Below are 19222 nucleotides of genomic sequence, written 5' to 3'. Positions count from 1 at the left end.
TTCATTAGTCACCAGTTGTTCAGTCTCCCAAGGTAGACTGTGAGCCTCAGGCAATGAGGCCATAGCTAGTCCCGGCCTCTGTTTCATCTCCCTCAAAGGGCAGGTTCCCCAAGTCAGTTCTCAGATACACCTGTGGTTGCACAAACACACCATGGCTTTCAGTGTCTTCAATAGCAAGACCTAAATAAGGGATGGCTTTATTCCTTGGACATCTTTCTGTCTCTTTTCCTTTTACAGTATTGCTCCCTCTTAGTATGCATGACTCTATATGTGTATTTCTGTGTGTGTCTCCTGTTCTTCCCTTGTCTTCCTCTCCAAGAATTCTTTTTTGTTTCCTCTTTTTCTTTATATTGTTCTTTCTTACGACATCACCGCTATACCCCACCACCATTCCTTGCCTCCTCTCATTTTAACTAATTTTAATAGAGAAGTTTAGAGCATTCTTTTAATTTTTGTTGTATTTATTTAAAATTTTTAAATTATTTTTAATATTAAAAGCAGGTAAATGAAATTGTATTAAAATATATAAACCAAGATTTTCTAGAATTCTTTTTCCCCCTGTTTAGGTTAGTAGACCCCAATGAAAAATAAAAGGGAGAGGGGATTCTCACCACTACCCTAAAGAGTAAAGAATTCTCTATTCTGTATCAATTACCTTCCTGCAGTATCTTGGACAGAAATAGGTACATGGTATATGTTTAGTAAATACTAGTTAGATAACTGGTTTCAAAATTTCTGACAGTGCTAAAAAGAATTATTAATTGTACTTATAGAATATATGATACTGACTTTTTGTTTCCTTCTAGAAAAACCCAAAGAAAAAAATTGTCACCATTTATTCCATCCATTATTGTTATCAGTTAGTTGTATATTAGTAAATCCTTAAAGTGCCTTAAAGTTAATGTTTGTTCATTTAGATGTGTTTTCCCAAGAAAGAATAGTCTAAGGTGTATAAAATAGAAGTTTAACATTAATAGTCTTAGCAGCAAGCTGCTATAAAATGGCCTTCATTCCCTGCTTTTCTCATAGGCAATACCAGCTTAAATTTGACATGAAATATTCTAAATTAAATTTAAAATATTTACATACTTATTTGTTAAATAAAAATCTTTCCAGACAAAATTTCTAATTAAAAAATCTGGGAGGGAAGTGATAGTTGTAGAACTCTAGATAATTACTAAAATTCAACGAATTATACACACTTAACAATGGTGAATCTTATGGTATGCAAATTATACCTCAATAAACCTATTGAAAAACTGAGAAAATTATGCACAATATATACTTTGCTAGAAAATGTGGAAGCTCCTTTAGGTTTTGTAACATGTTTATAAATCCAATTGTTTCACTTCGGTAGGTAGCTTTTCATATGACAAACTTGGCTTGATTTTTTCAGACTTAAAGATATTTAAAACAAAAATGTGTCTATTTCTGTCTGATCATTCTGCCTAAAAATTTTTAAAGATAAACCTTGCTGCCTACATTTTGTGAACTCTGAAAAGAATTTTAAAAACAGAAGGCACCTTTGGTCTTCCCTATCTATTTGTGAAGTAAGGATGGCTCTGGTCCACTGAGACCCTCCATCTGGGCAGTAGAGGACTCTGGACTGGTCAAGTCCTATATAATAACCTCCTATATAATAACCCTATATAATAAAAGGGTTATATGCAAACTGACCCTGACAGCGGAATGACCAGAACGTCCACTCAACCAGTCACTATGAGGCGCACTGACCACCTCTCGGTCTCTTTCCCCGGCCAGCAGGTTCCGATTGCCCAATGGTGAATGGGGAACCAGGGGTGGGTGGCAGGGGGCGCAGGTGGCACCAGGCCAAGGCCCCCGCCCCACCAGTTGCCCCCCACACAGGGGAACGAACAGCAGGGGCGGGGCGGCAAGCGGGCAAACGGCTGACCTCTTGACTCCTCCCCACAGCCGGCAGGCTCCAATCACCCAATGGCGAATGGGGAACTGGGGGTGGGTGGTAGTAGGGGGTGGGGCTGGCTGCGGGCAGCCGGGGAAGATGGCCCTGATCGCAGTCCAGACCTAGGGACCGTAACCACATAAGAATTTCGTGCACCGGGCCTCTAGTATTAAGATAATCGACCCAGACACTCACCTAATCTGTCCTCCCTGTGGTTCAGCCACCTCCACCTGCCCTGCCAAATTCATTTTCCAAATCTTCTACTGCTTTTTTTCTCCTCCAACGTCCTAAAACTGTTGGTAAAGTCCCAAATCAATCTTATTAATGTACAATACTGTTTCCATTTTTTATGTAGAGTTAAAGCTAAATCATTCCTTTCTAAAAAGCAAAATGTTAATGATGTCTATTCATTTTACCTCTACCCACTAGCCACATTCCAAGGAATTTCCTCCTTTTTTATAAACGGGCGCTTGTCTTTGCTAGGACTTCCTTGTCCTGTTCACCCTCCACTGAAAACTCTGTCCTTCCTTCCCCGTTGTTCCACTCCCTCCTCCAGCTGATAGTCTGAGTTTTTAAATTCTATTAAGTATATTTGCTTTCAAATATTGATGCTGTGTCCAATGAGGAAACTGAGGCTCAGAAATGTAGCATTATTTTCTGCGGATCACACACAGCAAAAGAAAGAGTCTGGATTCAGTTTCAGATGTAGCTGACCCAGAAGCCCATATTCCTAACCTCTGCATCCAGGGGCCTCAAGCGGAAGAACCCAGAGAAGCAAGTCCCTTTCTCTCCAGGTTTCGGTGTGCACTTCCTGTCTCAGCAGCAGTTGCTGAATACCACCTCAGAATGTGCCCATCCTGCAGAGTTGCCTGTTTCTGTTTGGTGGGAAGTCACAGAGGGGCTGCTTGCCAGGTGGCCCCTGGTGCCCTCAGGCCAGCACTGACCTGGCAGGAGGGTCTACCGGGGAGCAGACTTGGCCATCCATTCAGGTCTCCATTGATGGTTTTGCTTTTTACAGCCGAGAGCCACAGGGGGAAGGATGGGAGGGATGAAGAGGGAGCTTCTCCAGGCTTTTCCACCTTTCAGAACTTGGAAAATAAATTCCATAGGCTGCCCAGGATGCAGGATCCCCAGCACCTCACACTCCCTGAGGCTGCGCTCCTAGGCAATGGCAGAAAGCACCATCCCAAGCAGTTCAACAGGCCTGAATTGTCACTGCATCCCCCAATCAGGTACGAAACTAGCCCCCTTCAGATATTCCAACTGTTTTATTCTCATGAATCATTTGAAAGGCTTCCCCATCAAAAGTCATGGAAAGTCATCTGTCAGAATTGCCATGCCAATAACCCACATTGGGCTGATTGAGAGATCAGCCCAATGTGGGTTATTGTCCGTGTTGAATGGCTTCAGTAGAACTTTTAGAAATTCCATGTAGAGCTACATTAGCATCTGTAAATTCTCTGACCATAGATGTAAATAGTATTGAATTTTCATTCTGAACAGTATTAAAATATCTATCAAATTATCACTACAATTTAAAGTGTTAAAAAAATGTTCTCTATTTCCCAAGTCTTCAATAATATCCTTTTACTCTTGTCCTGGCAATTTTAAAATATGTTTATTCTGACATTCAGACGCATATGTAAGGATGAAATGTCAATGTCTTTAATCCTCCTTATAAATGTTTTGGGTTTCTTTTCAGGACTTAAAATGTCATTCACATATATATAATTAAGTTTTTTCCCACTGAAAATATCCTTTGGTATTTCTCATATCAAAATAATTATAGTAAGAGCTTTCAAATGGAAACTCAGGGTGGAAGCTTGTTATATTTTAATAGTTCCCAATTCAGTTATTAAAACTGTATTTTCACATATTTACTTATCTGCACCTTACCTATATATCATTTTTTTCAGTTTCATCCTAAGTAATATCTCTGAAATAACCATTTACATATGCTGTTTATTTTTTATAAATCACATCAAAATAAAATTTTAAAGTATATAGTATACTTTAATTGATTATATATAAAATTTTTGTATATAACCACAGGTACCATCGTTTAAAGCTATACTTTAAGATATATATATTAGTGGGAAGAGTTTGAGATTTTGGATGAAAAGCCTTAGATTCTAGTCCTCTCCTTCTCATATGTTCCTTTAAAAAAATTAATACTGTACCTCAGTTTTTGCATCTATTAATCAGAAACAAGCATGCCTTCCCTACTACAAGTGAGAAAATGTCTTTGAAAATATTTTGTAAAAGTATAAAGTACCATCAGATGAACCCTCTTTTTTTTTTTTTTTGGTAATGGGTCTTCCTAGTAAGATTGCACCCGTCCCATTTTTAGCTTGGAAATGAATATTCTAGGGCTTACTGAGGGTATAGCTTGTAGTGTATAAACCACAGTTGCTGAGAGAATCTTGAGATTTCCTCCTCAAGGGAGGATGAACATCCTCCACCCACTCCCCAACCCCTCTCCTGGCGCCAGAGAGCCATCTGTGTTTGTGGGGGGGCGAGGGGGTCAGCCCATCCATGACGGTCTCACTCAGCAGTGCCAGCTCTTAGCTTTCCCACTGTTGGGTACCCAGACCACCCCTGGGCAGAGGGAAAGTGCCCAGAATAAAGGAAAGGAAACAGGTGGTTCAACTTCCTCTCCTTAGGGTCCAGGAAGGAGCCAGTCTGGGCTCACCAGGGGTTCAGCAAGAGCAAAGGGATCCAGGGGGTCCCCAGTCCTGCTTCATCCAGCAGAGACTGTCTTACGTGCTGTGCTTTGTCATACAGACAGTCAAGCAGCTGATGAGGAGCAGAACCAATATTTTTAAATGTTTTCTGTCTTCAGATTGCTTTAATTTGGGCTAGTTTGGGCTCCCTTTCCTCGGGCCCTAGAGAAAACCCTTCACCCACCGACAGAGCCATAGAAACGTCCTGCATCTCACACTGGTCCTTCATTTTGCTTAATCTGTTGAGTCACTGACAACCAGAAGCACATGGGACTCCTGAGGGACAGAGACAAAGCCAACCCCACTCTCAGTCTCCCCCACCCCGCTCTTGACCTTCATTTGGCATCCCTGACCTTCTACACATGACTTTAAAAGTACCTGTTCCTCGAAGCCCTTCCCGGGCCAAACCATCCCTGTTTCGATGGCTCCTTCTCTCGGTGGCTCCTCTGTCTTTGCACCACGAATATAACATACTCACTTGCATTTTAACTTTTAAGTCATTTGCATAAGCTAACCTGACCTCAACCCAGCATCACATTTGTTGAGGTTAGACACTGTGTCAACTGGAGGCTCAGCAAATATGAGCCAACTGACCAGTGAGTATTACGTGACCAGGGAAAGATTGAGTGGTACAGAAAGGTGTCAGCAGATAAGGAAAGGAAAAACACAAGATAAATTCTATCTTCCCAGGCCATGGCCCACCCAGTCACCCCACTCCAGCCCCACTAAAGAACCCAACTCCACTCTGAACCATGTTTTGGGTACTAGGTTCTGTAACGTCAAAGAAATATGAGACTGGACCCCTCCCCTCAAGAAAAAGTGCGAAAGATAATAATGTAAACAGGTAATTACAAAAGAGTGTGACAGGGGCTATAAAGGGAGGCTGCCTAAGGAAAGGAAGGCATGGGATTAGCCCTACAAGGAAGTCTAGAAATGCTTGTGATATTTCTGTGCCTTGAAGCACGAGAAATTTGCCAGATAGACATGGAAAGGGCCTTCAGAGCAGAGAACAGTGTGTGCGAGAGGTACCAAGGGGTGTGTGTGTGTGTGTGTGTGTGTGTGTGTGTGTGTGTGTGTGTGTGGCTGCACTGGCAGGAGAGGAGGCCGAGAGCAGAGGCAGGGCCGGCCCTGGTCAGGGGAGCATTGCATTTGATTCTGTAAGTCCAAAGTGAGCCAAAACAAGGTTTAAGCACATGGAGATCCGGCCTGATGTTTTATAAAAATTACAGCATGATCCCAATTAGGAAGGGGTGACTCCCCTGTTAAGCGTCCAGCACTCTCCCCGTGAGATCTCACCAGCCTGGGAGCCAGGCAGCTTAGCCCTGAGCTTTGAGTAACAAGCAGCCAAACTCACATCCTTAAAAGGAGCGTCATAACCACATTGGGAGGGGACCAAGGCCATACTAGGACCTGTCCAAGGACTCTCCAAGTTGCAAAAATTGGAAAGAAAGAATGAGAATGAAACAGTGTCAGCCAGAGCATCATCTCCACCCATTGTGAGGAGCATCACGGAGCAGGTGGCTCTGTGTATATGGAAGCTGTATCGCAGGAGGTCATGGCTGGGCTGAGAGGATTTTGCAGGTAGAGACACAACCAAGATCTTGTAGAGAAATTTGATAATGGCCAACGCTGACTAATAGTTTTAGGAATTCCCTGGGAACTGTTGTGAGGTAAATAATTAATTTGCTGGGTGTAAGACTTAGCGTCACAGAGGAAGAGTGTCACCCTGAAAAAGAAGGACTGTAACAGCTGTGCTCAAATGCTATCATTAAAGCCGACAGAGAAATCCCCCTCACAGTGAATTGCAGCAACTCCGTCATTGGAAAGTGCCAGAGAGAACTCCTGGAATGCCCAAAAAAGTTATTTGAAAGCATTAGATCAAATTATGGTTTCTAAAAAATTATTCTTTGAGTACTAAAGAAAAAATATCTTAAGTACTAAGTGCCAGAAATGCAAAATATGACTATTTCCCATAGATATGTTTACTATTGTCATCACCACCACCATCATCAATACTTTTGCAATCAAATTGTAAGTCAGATTCTCCCTGCCATGAAGAACTTCAGGGTCTAATAATGTTGACGTGATTTCGATGCCTAACTTGCCACCAGGCTCATTCTAAGGTGATACCGCCCTTCACATCCAGGAGACTGAAACCACAGGCATATATGTAGTAAAATGTGCCAAAGCAATTGATCAGTCATTTGTCACAGTAACTCAATAGGTAATTGTAGAATAAAAGCCCATTGCGCAAGGAGCTCCATGGCAACTCTAATGAGGAATGCCTGGCATGCTGTAGGTACACGACATCATATCTCAGTGAACTGTGCAACTGGCAGCAACGATCCTGATTGGGAAGGGCAGCCGATTCAGTCGCTCTGTGCTCATCACACTGGCTTTTCCTCTCATTCTATTGCATTATATTGTACCTGCTTCTTCCTTCCCTGTCTCCTCTAGCAAACTGTAAGCAACTTGAGGGCAGGGATGGAGTTGTATCCATTTCAAAGCCAGCCTAACCATCTACCCAGGGGACCTAAAATACAGAACTTCTCAAACTCAAACGTGCATTAGAATCATCAGAGAATTCCTGCCAACCCACAGACCTTCTGCATCAAACCACATGGGATCCAGCCTGAGAGTCTGCATTTTAACAAGCGGCCCTCCCCCTTTGGTGATTCTGACTCAGGTGGTCAGGGAACCCACTCAAGAGAACACTTCTCAATCGACAAGCCCAGGGTGTAAGCCAGGGACACCTGCTTCGAATCAGAGAGAGCCAGGATTTTCCCACTTCTGCATCTACTAGCTAGAGGGCAAACAGGTACAAGTTCCTTCAATTCTTTGTGCCTCAGTTTCCTCAGCAATAAAATAGGGATGAATAGAAATCCATAGAAACAGAAAGCAGAACAGTGATTGCTAGAGGCTAGGGAAGGAGAACTGGGGAGTAGTTGTTTAAAAGGAACTGACCAAGTTTTACTTTTGCAAGATGAAAAAGTTCTGGAAATCGATTACACAACAATGTGAATATGCTTAATACTACTGAACTGTACACTTAAAAATGGTTGAAATGGTAAATTTTAGGTTATGTTTTTACCACAATTAAAAAGAAATAGAAAAAAATATTGTCAATGGGGATGGGTAATAGTATCTACCTCCCACTATTGTTATGAGCATTACATGAAATAAAATGTCTGGTGCTAGGCTAGCAACTGCTCAAAAAGTTATAGCTATTACTGTTGTTCTAGTCATGGTTCTTAAGGTCTTTAACCATGAGTGAGTTACTATTTAAACCAAATGATAGCCTGAATCTTCATGCTGATGGAAGTTCCTTTACTTTGCAAATGGTATGTGTGCCACTTTCTCAGGAATGCATGGGGCTGTGAAACTGAAACTTACCTGTAACCGCTTATTAAGGAATGTTTCCAACCCTCCCTACAGATCCAAGCAGCTTTTGACAAACTGCATTTTTCTAAATCCTGACCAACAGCCCATTCACATTTCACAGGTAGATCCATATGTTAAAAAACCAACCCATATTGTTGGTTGATATGTGAGAAAGCAGGGGAATATTCATGGTGGGCTTCTAATTCTTAACCCTAAAATCCTCAATTTGCTGAGACGAAGGAACAAAGAACAAAAACGTTGAATTTTGTTTTCCAGTTTAAGCTTCGTAAAGGAAGTTAAGCAAAATCTGCCACCGTAGAAGAAAGAAATGGTGTCTTCTGTCTTAAAACACTACATGGAATATTCTGCCTCTTTGATATGCATGTGGAACCCAGAGCAGATTCGGGGAACGTGGCATAGACCCAAAGTCGTCATTTTGATTCTCTGTGCATTGTTTTGATTTCATGTGCATCTATGCTAATGTCATCTCGCCAGTCTATTATTTCAGCCTTGGCAGGACAGATGTGCTGTTTTACAGGGCCGTAATCCACTCGGAGGGCGGGTAACCAGGAGGCCTTTGGTCTTCATCATTGACTCCAATAAGGAAACTAGACTATTGCCTTGTAAAACAGCATGAGACTCATACTCTGATTTCACGTCTCATGCTAACGCACGGAACATCCTTGGAACTTCTACCAAATTCATAAAATTCATCATAGTCACAGAGCTGACCAAAATTAGTTCTAGGATGAATGAAATTAGTCACAGGCCAATCTGGGGATATAAATGGAAAAATAAGAGGGTAAGAGATGACAGATTTTAGTCCATGCAGGTGTTCATATGAGTCAGATTTATCATTTCAAGGCTGGGAAGGTTAAGCAATACACCATGCGTCACTTAACTATTAGGATACTTTCTGAGAAATACGTCATTAGGCTCTTTCATTGTTGTGCGAATACCATTGAGAGCACTTACACAAACCTAGATGGTATAGCCCACTACACCCCTAGGCTATGAGGTATAGCCTACAAACCTGTCCAGCATATTACTGTGCTGGATACTGTAGGCAGTTGTAATGTGTTGCACTATTGTATTACAATGGCTGTGACATCACTAGGCGATAGGAATTTTTTAGCTTCATTATAATCTTAGGGCACCACTATCATATATATGGTCTTGGTCACTGACTGAAACATTGTGTGTGGTACATGACAGTCCTGGTGAAAATTCTAATCCTAGTGGCTTTTAAGCCTCTCTGTTGATTGAAAGATAAATTCTGAAGTCACTGCTAAGGATTCCCTGCCAATTTTATTTTACCTCCATCCTATGTAGATCTCGGTGTTATTGTGGGAGATGAAGATTTCTAGAGAGCCCAGGAGACCCGTCCAGGAAGTCCTGAATAAGGACAGCATTGACTGTTGACAGATAGTACTTGTGAAATCCAGAAGTAGATGGTAATATATGCAATCAATCAGCTAGGACTGATTTTCTAATCCACTTCCAGGTCTCAAAAGATCATCTGCTTTCCACTCACACCAGCATCCTTGCCATGAATTAAGATGAAGAGTTGTGATTGCAAACAGCAAAAAGAAGTGATTAAAAGAACATAAATATCCAAAATTAACTTACAATCTGGGCATGCTACCTTCTGTCCATTAAGTTTTTCTTTTTCTGAAGCACTAAGAACTACCTTGTTAATGGGGGGGTCTATGATAAAGGCTTGAAGTTCTGAGATCCAAGTATTAGCCCCTGCTCTAACATATCCTAATCGTCTTGACCTGTTTCCTCATCTAGAACAGGACCTAGATCACATGATGCATTCAATAAGTATTTCCAGAAAGTTTTAAAAAATGAATCTGTAAAATGTGGGTAAATCAGATCTCAGAGATTCTTTCCAGTCTTGCCATTCAACAGCCCTGTGATTTTTTGGTTACAGGCTCATGTCCCTTGTCAGTCTAATCCTGTCCTGCAAATGTCTACCAACAGAGGAATCTCTTTTTACTCAGTATAATCCTGCCTTACATTTTCTCATCCCCTGATAGTGTTACCCCTCAATTATGTTATAGCAAGAAGCAAGTTAACCTGATCATACATTTATTTTTCAAATAGTATTCAGTTGTCAGTGCATTTTACTGTTTTTAAAGTTCTATACAATATTTCAAAACCTATAAGGAAATATTTACCTTTTCCTTCCACAGCTGTTTCCTGCTTGATTTCAAGAGTTAAATGAACAGTTTCCAATACCTTGTGTCTGATGTTTTTCCACTCCATTAAAATGCTACAAGATTTTTTTTTCCTCTTTAGAAGGGAAAAAAAATCGTTCCCCTGTAATTTTCTTTGGCTTTCTCAAAAGTTGGGTTGGAAAGTCAGTATAATTCAGGTGGAATCTGAAATGTTCTTGTGCCTAAAGGAAACCTGTAATTTCCAAGCTTTCTTTCAGGAAGTTTGTATTCTCTGTTTTCCAGGGAGCCTTTACTTTCCGAGGGAGTATGATCGACATGCCATTACTGAAGCAGGCCCAGAACATTGTTACGCTTGCCACATCCATCAAGGAAAAATGATCTGCTAAATCAAGCTCTCATCAGGTGGGCTGAACATATACAGTGGATTTCTTAAAGACAGACCATAATACTCAAGGCAACTTGTTAGTATGCCAGATTGAAACCTTTCTCCACTTACAGTTCATGTTAATCACAGTTTCTCGTGGTTGTCGTTACCTCACTGGCCAGTTACTCCTCTGAAAATGAACCTTCTTCTTTTTGGTTCCAAGCTTATGATTTTATTGTTCATTAATGGACTCATTATTTCACAAGGAGATAAAATAGTAGGGAAAGGTGGGCTGGAAGGGGAAGTTAGATCTTTAATGAAACAGGTCTTTCCCAAATAGGTGTACTCCCTTCACCCTCCTCACCTTAGATGTTTCCCATGGTGTTCATTTGCTCACTTGACCCCATAAATAATTTTAAGAAGGGCCAGGCTTTTAAAAAATAATAACTAAAGGAAGAGTTTGTGTTCATTTCACTAGAAATCTCATAAAAACAACAGAGATGGCATAGAAAAGTTGATTATCATCTTGGTTTATATAAATATCTCTAAAAATACATCTTCAAAACTGATGACTGTTAAGCTCCACCCCCCAAAATGAAACATGGATAATCCTTGAACCACTAGGTGGTGACTAAGAAAGCCCGCATCCCAGGCAAATGCTTCGGGTCAACAATTACCAGCAATTAAAAAATAAATGCGAAGAAACACAAGACCATCCATCTATCCCCTTTATTTCCCATTTAACTGTTTGCCATTGAGGCCATTTCCCCTGTAAATGTATGGCCGGGACAGGCCCCTCAGCAATAAACTTGTAGCCTCTGCGAAGACACAATGCACTGAGCTGGTGCACATGGTGCCCTGTGAGATTTGCATCACATTAGAGATGCGGCTGCGGGTCAGATGGGTGGTGTGGTTAACGGGCTTAGTAAAGCTGTTTTGAAGAGGTTAACCCAGCTTGTAGGAAGGGTAAATAAACATAACAACCGGCCATTCTTCCCTATTCAGCATGTGCTCTTATATTGAAGGCTAAAGGGTATTGAAGCTGCGGAGGATCAACTTGTGTTTGCCAGAGGACGCCAATGAAATTTGAAACACCAACAATCAGAGATTTTGTTTCTGCTCCTCATTAAATCATGAGCTTTTGTGTCGAGACTCTGGCGACTGTTCTTTAAGAAATTAACAGAATGGGAAGTTTTAAACTCTACACCAACCTTTTCATGACCTACACAGCAGCAAGGCTGCTACTCTTAGACAAACACCGCAGGGAAGGCTGTTCTGTTTATTTAAATTTGTAAATAGAAAACAGTTTGTTTTTTATTTTCATTTTTCACCTCCTCCTCTGTCCTTTTTGTTTATTTCCTATGTGGCCCTTAGTGTGTACCTCAACCAGGGGTCTACTTTTCCTCTACCTCTTCCATTCCAACAGGAAGCCCAGAGGGGAGTAGAATTGAAGGTTATACTCAAGGAAAGGCACCATGGAACCAAAGCGGAGTGGGGAGGCCCGCATGTTATCCTGCCATACCCACCCACCAGTGCTCAGCAGGAAGGGGCAAACAGCTTTGCCGGGAACACCAGAGGAACCTGACCCAGCAGGACGGTTCTGTGGAAACACGTTCTTGAGAAACCAACTAATATCCCCAAGCATAGGATCCTTGAAGTCAGCTCTTAAATCAAGAAGGTGTGTGCCTGGCAGTCCTGGCCTGCCTTGGGCAGTGCATCTCCCCTCCTTGATGCACCCCCTCCAACAACTCATGAGAGCACTGTCACCTTCACCTTGGTCCTCTGTGATGCTTCAGAGTTAGCAGGAAAAGAAGGTGGGAGATAGCCCTCTCCGCATGCAAAGGGGCTGTAAGGAGAAAGATGCCCTCCAGCCACACTGGGCTTCAGGACTGCAGACAGGAACAGTGGACGGCAGTTACAGGAGGAGCAGTCCCCACCCCACCTTGTTGTTGCAGTTGTGCCCACCTAGGCTGGTAGCCAGGTGTGCACAAGGGTAATCTAGGACTACAGGTGTCCACACCATCAGACCCCTCTGCTCAGAGCACAGACACAGGACTGCTCAGAAGGCAAAGGCCTCCTCTCATTCTGACCTGTCATGTGTACTAGTACACACACACACACACACACACACACACACACACACACACACACCCCTCAGGGTGCTAAAACTGTAGGCAGGACTGGTCTTAAGCAAAAGAGGAAAATAAAAACCTTCTTTCATAGTTCCCACACAGGCAACCCTCCACTTCAACCCAACTGCCCTTCCCATCCTCTGTGCTGGTCCGGATGACCCCTCCAGGCTCTGATAGGATGAAAGCGCAATATGTCCTAGTCTCCACTCCAGTTACACAGGCAACCCTCAAACCCTACAGGGGGCCTCCTCAAGCCAGGAGCTCACTGAGAGCCACGCCCTCCCTGTGAGGAACCTCAGATGTGGGGTGAAGGCCTTTGGATCTTGGGAAAAGCAGTACCCTCAGCAAGGTCTCCACACCCATCACCAACAGGCCCATGGGTTCCTAGGTTCCCAACCATGTTGGAACAGTCACCACACCCTTAATCTCAAGCTGCACTTGGTTCAAACAAAGCCACCTTGCTCTCTAAATCTCCCTAAGCATCAAATCCATCATCTTCCTTATAACCCCCTGGTCCTGATTATGGTAGGGTCAGGAACCCACTAGAGCCAAAAAATCTGGACCAAGTGCCCACTCTCAGCGCAGACTAATGAGGGCTCTGGAAAGGTTTGGAGGGAGTCATACCTGTTGTACCTCATTCCTTGAAGAATAAAACTTCAGGGCAAGGAGATGCTGGGAGATAAGGTATCCCCTCTGTTTTCTCGCCTGCATCTCTTTGGGGGGTGTGGCACAGGTATCACAGGGAGTGAGGAACTGGGTGAACAGATCCCACCTAACATGATAGCAATGCCCAACCTGGCGAATTCCTCTGTGCTAGGGATGGACCACAAAAAGAGGACTTTGCAGTCAATCTGATTAATTAAAAAAACATACCTGTTTATATTTTGTGTAGCTCATCACAAACCGCTTTGCCATATCACCCCCCTGTTATTAATTCGTGGGGCCTAAATTATGGGCAACACTATTAAAACATTATCAGAACTAATGAGAAACAATTACTTAGAAAATGAGCCTGGACAAGATTGAGTTGAGAACATCAGTGGTGATCACTGTAGATTAGTTTAATAAATCATCAGGTGCAAAGCAAGACTGACTGTATGTGTGCAAAGCCCTGTCACGGGAAAATGAAATTGAGACTTTTTTTTGCATAATTTTTTCATTAATCTCAATAGGACCCGTGTGGTGTAGATTGTTTTATTCCCCTAATACCTTGCCTGAGGGGGGTGCCCAATAATGTCTTCATTGTTTTACTGTGGTCTTAATGACACTCGGTGACAACCTCATTTTAATGTATAGAGGATTATATCAATACAATCATGTTTTATTGAAATGGTGAGGGACACTCTGGTGGAGTCAGGCACTGTCCCGGAGCACAAGTTGGGAAGTTCCGGGGCATCTGGGAGCTGGTCCTTTCAGATTTGCAAGTGTTCAACCGCTGGCTGCCCTTCTGGCTTGTCCTCTGGGACCCGCTGGGAAAAGTGTCCTCCAGAAGGAAAGACTTCCCACCTCTGATTTGAATTTCAAAGGAACTCGTTTTCTGGCATATTTTGCTAGGCAAATGGAAAAGACCATGTAAGGGTTGTTGTCCCCTTTACTAAAATACACGCGCAATTATTATCATTAACACCTTTGCCCCCAATAGTTTTGCCTGCTGGAAAAACTGATTTTCTTTGGGGATGTTGAATTGCTAACGACATCTTAAGAAGTGAAACAAAAGAATACACACTTTTTTTTTCTTAACTTGAAGAACATTCTACTTTTATGGTTTCCATTTATCTTGGAATGCTAAATTTCTTGCGTTTTTATTTTTACCTCTAGTTCTTGGAAGACAAGCGATCGATGGTACAAAAGAGGCTCTAAGATTATCAGCAGCATCTCGTGCACATTAATACTGGCGAGGGTCCCCGAGCCCGTCGGTCACCGCAGAGCTGGGGCCCCACGCTCGGGGCACTGTCCCCCCAGCCAGAGCCCCTCCCGCCGCGAGGTTTTCACACGCAATTTAGGGGAAACGTAATTAGTCGACCTCAACATTTAAATGTTAGAACCTTAGTTATTCTTTCCGGGCTTTATTTTAAATCGGGGTAGGCGTAGGAGGGGGTTAAGAGGACGAACAAAATGGAAAGTAAATTACTTTCAAATACCTAACTTGGTGCCTAAATATTGCGCGGTGGGATCGGGCAGATTTTTGCTGTTCTGTGACGGGTGATTTTTGTTGTTGGAAGTTTGTTTACATTCCAGCAATTATTTGGCAGCATATTTCCTCCCGAATCTGTGAGAAATGCCAACGACACGAAGAAAGGGCGGTGATGGCAGGAACCGAAATCATCGTTAGCGCCTTTTGTGGTCGTGGTTTGCTGCCGATCAAACCCAGTTTCAGCTCAGCGGGCTGACGTCCACGAGATTTTTTTTTTAATTTTACAAAATCTTTTTAAATTTGTTGCTCGCGCTTTAACTTTTCTTTATTTTAGTTTTTATTTAATTTTCTTTTCTATTTAAAGTTCTGTTGCTGCTTCCGACGGGAAGGGCCCGGCGAGCCCGGTCTAAGGACCTGCGTCCGTGGGGCCGGGACCCGCCGAGTCCGCGGCCACCGCCGCCTGCGCTCCGAGGCCCGAGGTGGGAGCGCACGGACACGGAGAGCAGGGGGCCCGCAGGCACCGCCCTCGGTGGTCGCTCCGGGCGCAGCGGCCGTCGGGGCGGGGGGCGGAGGGCGGAGGGCGGGGGCGGGCCGGGGAGCCGGTGGCCGGGACCGTGCCCACCGCGGGCCGCCCGGAGCCTGCGAGCCTGGCGCGCAGCCCCGCTGTAATGGTGGCAGATCAAAGGCTGCCCCGTGTCCCCGCGGAGCCCGGGACAATCCCGCGCCTTTGTGCGCTGTTGCTAGGAGCCCAAGAAACTAAGAGAAAGTGTCAGGAGCATGTTAATCAGACTCGTTACAGTGTAACAATAACGTCCCTCTCGGGTCTTCCAGGCCCCCAACACCCCGGGCACACAGGCCCGGCATCAGCACCTGCGCGGGGCCCTCGAGCCTGCCCTGGGGACCGGCCGGCCCCTGAGTCCCTCTGTCCCGAAGTCGGCGCCTGGGCCAGGCACAAGGACCAGGACCTACGGCCCTGCAAGCGGCAGGCGCATGTCCCGGGTCCCGGTCTCCTTGCCTGGAGCCCTGCACCCTGAACCTGTCCAGCTCAGAGCGGGATCCGTGGGATCCATGGCCCGAGGGACTCGCGAAAGATCTGGGTTCCCTTGCTTTTCAGTCATTAAGTTGAAATGCACGTTAGTCAAACCCGGTATTAGAATGAACAGAACAATGAACATTCCATTTCAGAGAGCTTTTGGTTGAGAGTTTCTTCAAAAAACTCTAAAATCACCTTTGCAGATTTTCCTTTCAAATGCATAGACTATATACTTTAGTAATAATCCCAAGGGGGGTTGATGATTTCTTTCTTAAACCACCTTGCTGGAAGTCCAGATTTCGCTGAACTTTTTCAAGAGAATCACTTCATACGTTTATTCACTCCACAAACATCTGTTGAGCCTGTCTGGGTTCCAGGCAGCTAGTCTAGAAGTCTAGGACTGGTTCCAGGTGTACTTTTGTTTATTGTATTTATTTTATTTTCTGTCAACAATTACTTTATTTTTTCAAGTTTATTTTTGTTGTTGACGCTATTCGGATGCACTTTTAAAATTAAGATGCTCCTGTGGGAAGTCACGGGAGGAGCAAAGGCTAAAATACTGTCAGATGCCAACACGGAAAGAAGAGCCATCGGCCACAGCCGTGATAATAACAAAGAGGTCAAATTAACAATTTAAAACCTTGGGAAACTACACACCGTAGGCTTTAAACACCAGCCACTCTCTTCACCTATTTCATCTCCTTCTCCGCTCTTCTTCTGGCCCCTGGGAGCTCAGCGAGGCTGCAGTCCTGAAACCAGGGTCCTGCCTGGGGTCTGAGGAGTGAAGTCAGCTGTGGGTGTTTGTCAACAGCCTGTCAGCCTTGCTGAGGGAACAGACACTTTCTGGGCCCTGGCCCCTTCTCCCCTTGGCCTCACAAAGGGAACTGCAAAGCTGTGCTCGGCCTCAGGGCAGAATGTGGTCAATTTGAGATGCTTTTCTCCGATATGAGCTCTTGTTCAGGCATCAACCCATTCAGAAAGGGCAGAGGGAACCACACTTTGCTGAGTATAACTGCTGAACCTTAAATCAAAGACAGAGCTTTCTATTACCATATAGAGTAGAAAATCCACTCCCCAGTCACCTGTGCCTACCTAATGGGGGAGGGAGGAGAATCCTGTAGCTATATTAGACTTCTCCACTGATCAAAATCAATTTCTTTCTCATACTGTGTGTGCAACATGCAAACATATAGAAAGCTGGACCTGGCCCCAGCGATTAGCCTAACCCTGGGAGGAATGTTAGAGATCGCCTTCATTACATAAATAAGAGAGTTGATATATTGAAAACTCCAGCTTATGAAAAACAAGGGAGACTAAACACCGACCATCCTGTGATGTTAAAATATCTAGCTGAAGGAGAGGAACTCAATGAAAAGGAACCAGATGTTTTTGTCCACATAACGCCAAAGAGCTGGTTTGTCTGGGTTTGGTTTTGTTGTGAAATAATGAATCAAATTCCCTTAGTTGTTCAGACACGGCAAAAGAGCCAAGAGGAAAATGAACATTCCATTTCAGATAGCTTTGTGGTGCGGAGTTCCTTCAGAAGACTATGCACTCTAAGGATCTGGCTTAACTTTTTTTTTAACGGGCTTTTTGAATTCCATGGAAGGAAGAACATAAAAAAAACCAACATGAACTTCTGGCTTAGATTCCCTGGGAAAACTGTGTTAATACCTAAACTCCCAGATGAGGAAAGGAGCGAGTCCGTTTCCTCCATTGGGTTTCCAGGAACGGCATTTCTGCAGCAGTTTCCAGGGGAGCTCTGTGCAAACTTCTCGTCTCGTGTGAAGGCGCTCTGGCCACCAGGAGCCCACCAGCCTTTCCACACCAGCAACACGTTGCCTCTCTCAAGGGGCCTGGGCCACCATGCAACCACACTGTGTCTGGCTGCAGGGCCTGTCGCTCCTTCATACAAGCCATAAGCAACCCCTCCCTCTCCAACATGCCCAACACACTCCTAACCATTCTTCAAGACACAACTTGAAGGCCACTTCTGTGAGGCCTCCCTAACTCCCCAGAGACAACTTCCTGGTCCTCCCCAAGCAAGTCCTTCTGTTACATTGGATCGGATTTCTGTGGTAGCACTTTTCCTGTGTGTATCCCCCCCACCCCAAAAGAGTGTGAATAGTCTGAATATTGGGCACTGCCATGCATCTCTGGATCCCTCCTCTCCTGCTCATCTCTCACCCCCAGCAAGAGCTCGATCAAAGTGTTCATTAAAATTAGGGACCGAGGCTCTCCTCTATCAGACACGTCGGTTTTGATCCTGGCTGTACAATTAACGGGTTGTGTTACATTCAGACAAGTCATTTATTCTCTCTGAGCATCAGTTTCTTCAACTATAAGGAGAAAATTGCCTAACAAAGAGTTGCAATGTTAAGGTGATGGGCACAGAAATTTACCCATTCCCCCCGGGAGAACCCCACTTTCCAGCTGGGGCCGTGCCTCTGCCTGGGCCAATGACAACTGCCTGGTCCAAGGTCTCGCCCTTCCCAGGGCAGCCTGCATCTGGTGAATTTTATGTTATGTGTATTTTATCAGTTTTAAAAAAGAATCTCTAAAAAAGAATTGATGTCAAAGAAAGCTAGATAAAAACCATAAATAAATAAGTATATTGCTTTGTAAAAGGCGCCTAACAAAAAATAAAATAAAAGTAAATAAAAAGCACCTAGCATTAATGCTTGGTGCATAGCAGGTATTCGGTGAAGGCCAAATGACTTCCATCCAGGAGCTAAACTGTGCTGCAGTCCAGGGTGGGAATCCCACTTCAGCAAAGCTGGCTGGGAAGTGAATTTCTATTACGTGAACCCCATTTTCTCATTCACTGTTATTGGCAGGTAAAGGATATGTTCCCACCGGAAAACGTATTGGTGGGGCCAATCCCTGGACATGCTGGCTACGGCAGCACACTCCAACAGCGGTACGCGAGCCAGGGGAGTTTTGTGGCTCTTTTGTTGTTGCTCAGAATCTCCTAGTCCCTTTCCTGGACCACGGAAATTTCTTTCACTATGAAGCCGTTATCATTTTGTCCAAGCGCCTGCTTTTGTAGAGGACACTGAAGCCCTGGCGGATTATGCAGTGCCCACTGCTGGCTGAAGGGGGCTCCATTCACACAGAAAAATACAGTGTAAGTGTACCTCCTGGGGTTGTGGGAATATTGACCCTTTCAGGGGACTTGCTCAAGGTCACACAGCTGTCAAAACCAAGTCTACAGCTACAGTCTCAAAACACAAGCACTGAACCACACAGCTCCACACCCGAGAACGCCTTACATTTACGGTTTCACATTAGATTCTCCACTAAGGTAGTTCTGAACGAGTTTTTTGAAACAATGAGAAAGTAGCTGAAGCC

At 44.0% G+C, this 19222-nt stretch overlaps 1 protein-coding gene across 9 annotated transcripts in view; it reads left to right on the top strand.

Moving 5' to 3' along the window:
- The window catches only part of CLYBL (citramalyl-CoA lyase), a 231246-nt gene that overhangs the window by 202923 nt on the left and 9101 nt on the right, over positions 1 to 19222 (top strand). For 2 of the 9 annotated variants that reach the window (XM_080658600.1, XM_080658595.1), the window contains 2 exons: positions 10491 to 10610; positions 11598 to 11722. In XM_080658600.1, the coding sequence (XP_080514726.1) occupies positions 10491 to 10586 (96 nt within the window). In that variant the 3' untranslated portion in view covers positions 10587 to 10610; positions 11598 to 11722. Of the gene's footprint in view, positions 1 to 10490; positions 10611 to 11577; positions 11723 to 11998; positions 12129 to 14522; positions 14849 to 19222 lie in introns of those variants that run through there. The other 7 variants (XM_080658602.1, XM_080658597.1, XM_080658596.1 and 4 more) reach the window with 5 other exon arrangements.

Source organism: Plecotus auritus, assembly GCF_963455305.1.
Source record: "Plecotus auritus genome assembly, chromosome: 3".
Taxonomy (NCBI): Eukaryota; Metazoa; Chordata; class Mammalia; order Chiroptera; family Vespertilionidae; genus Plecotus; species Plecotus auritus.
This window is presented reverse-complemented; position numbering and strand designations above follow the sequence as displayed.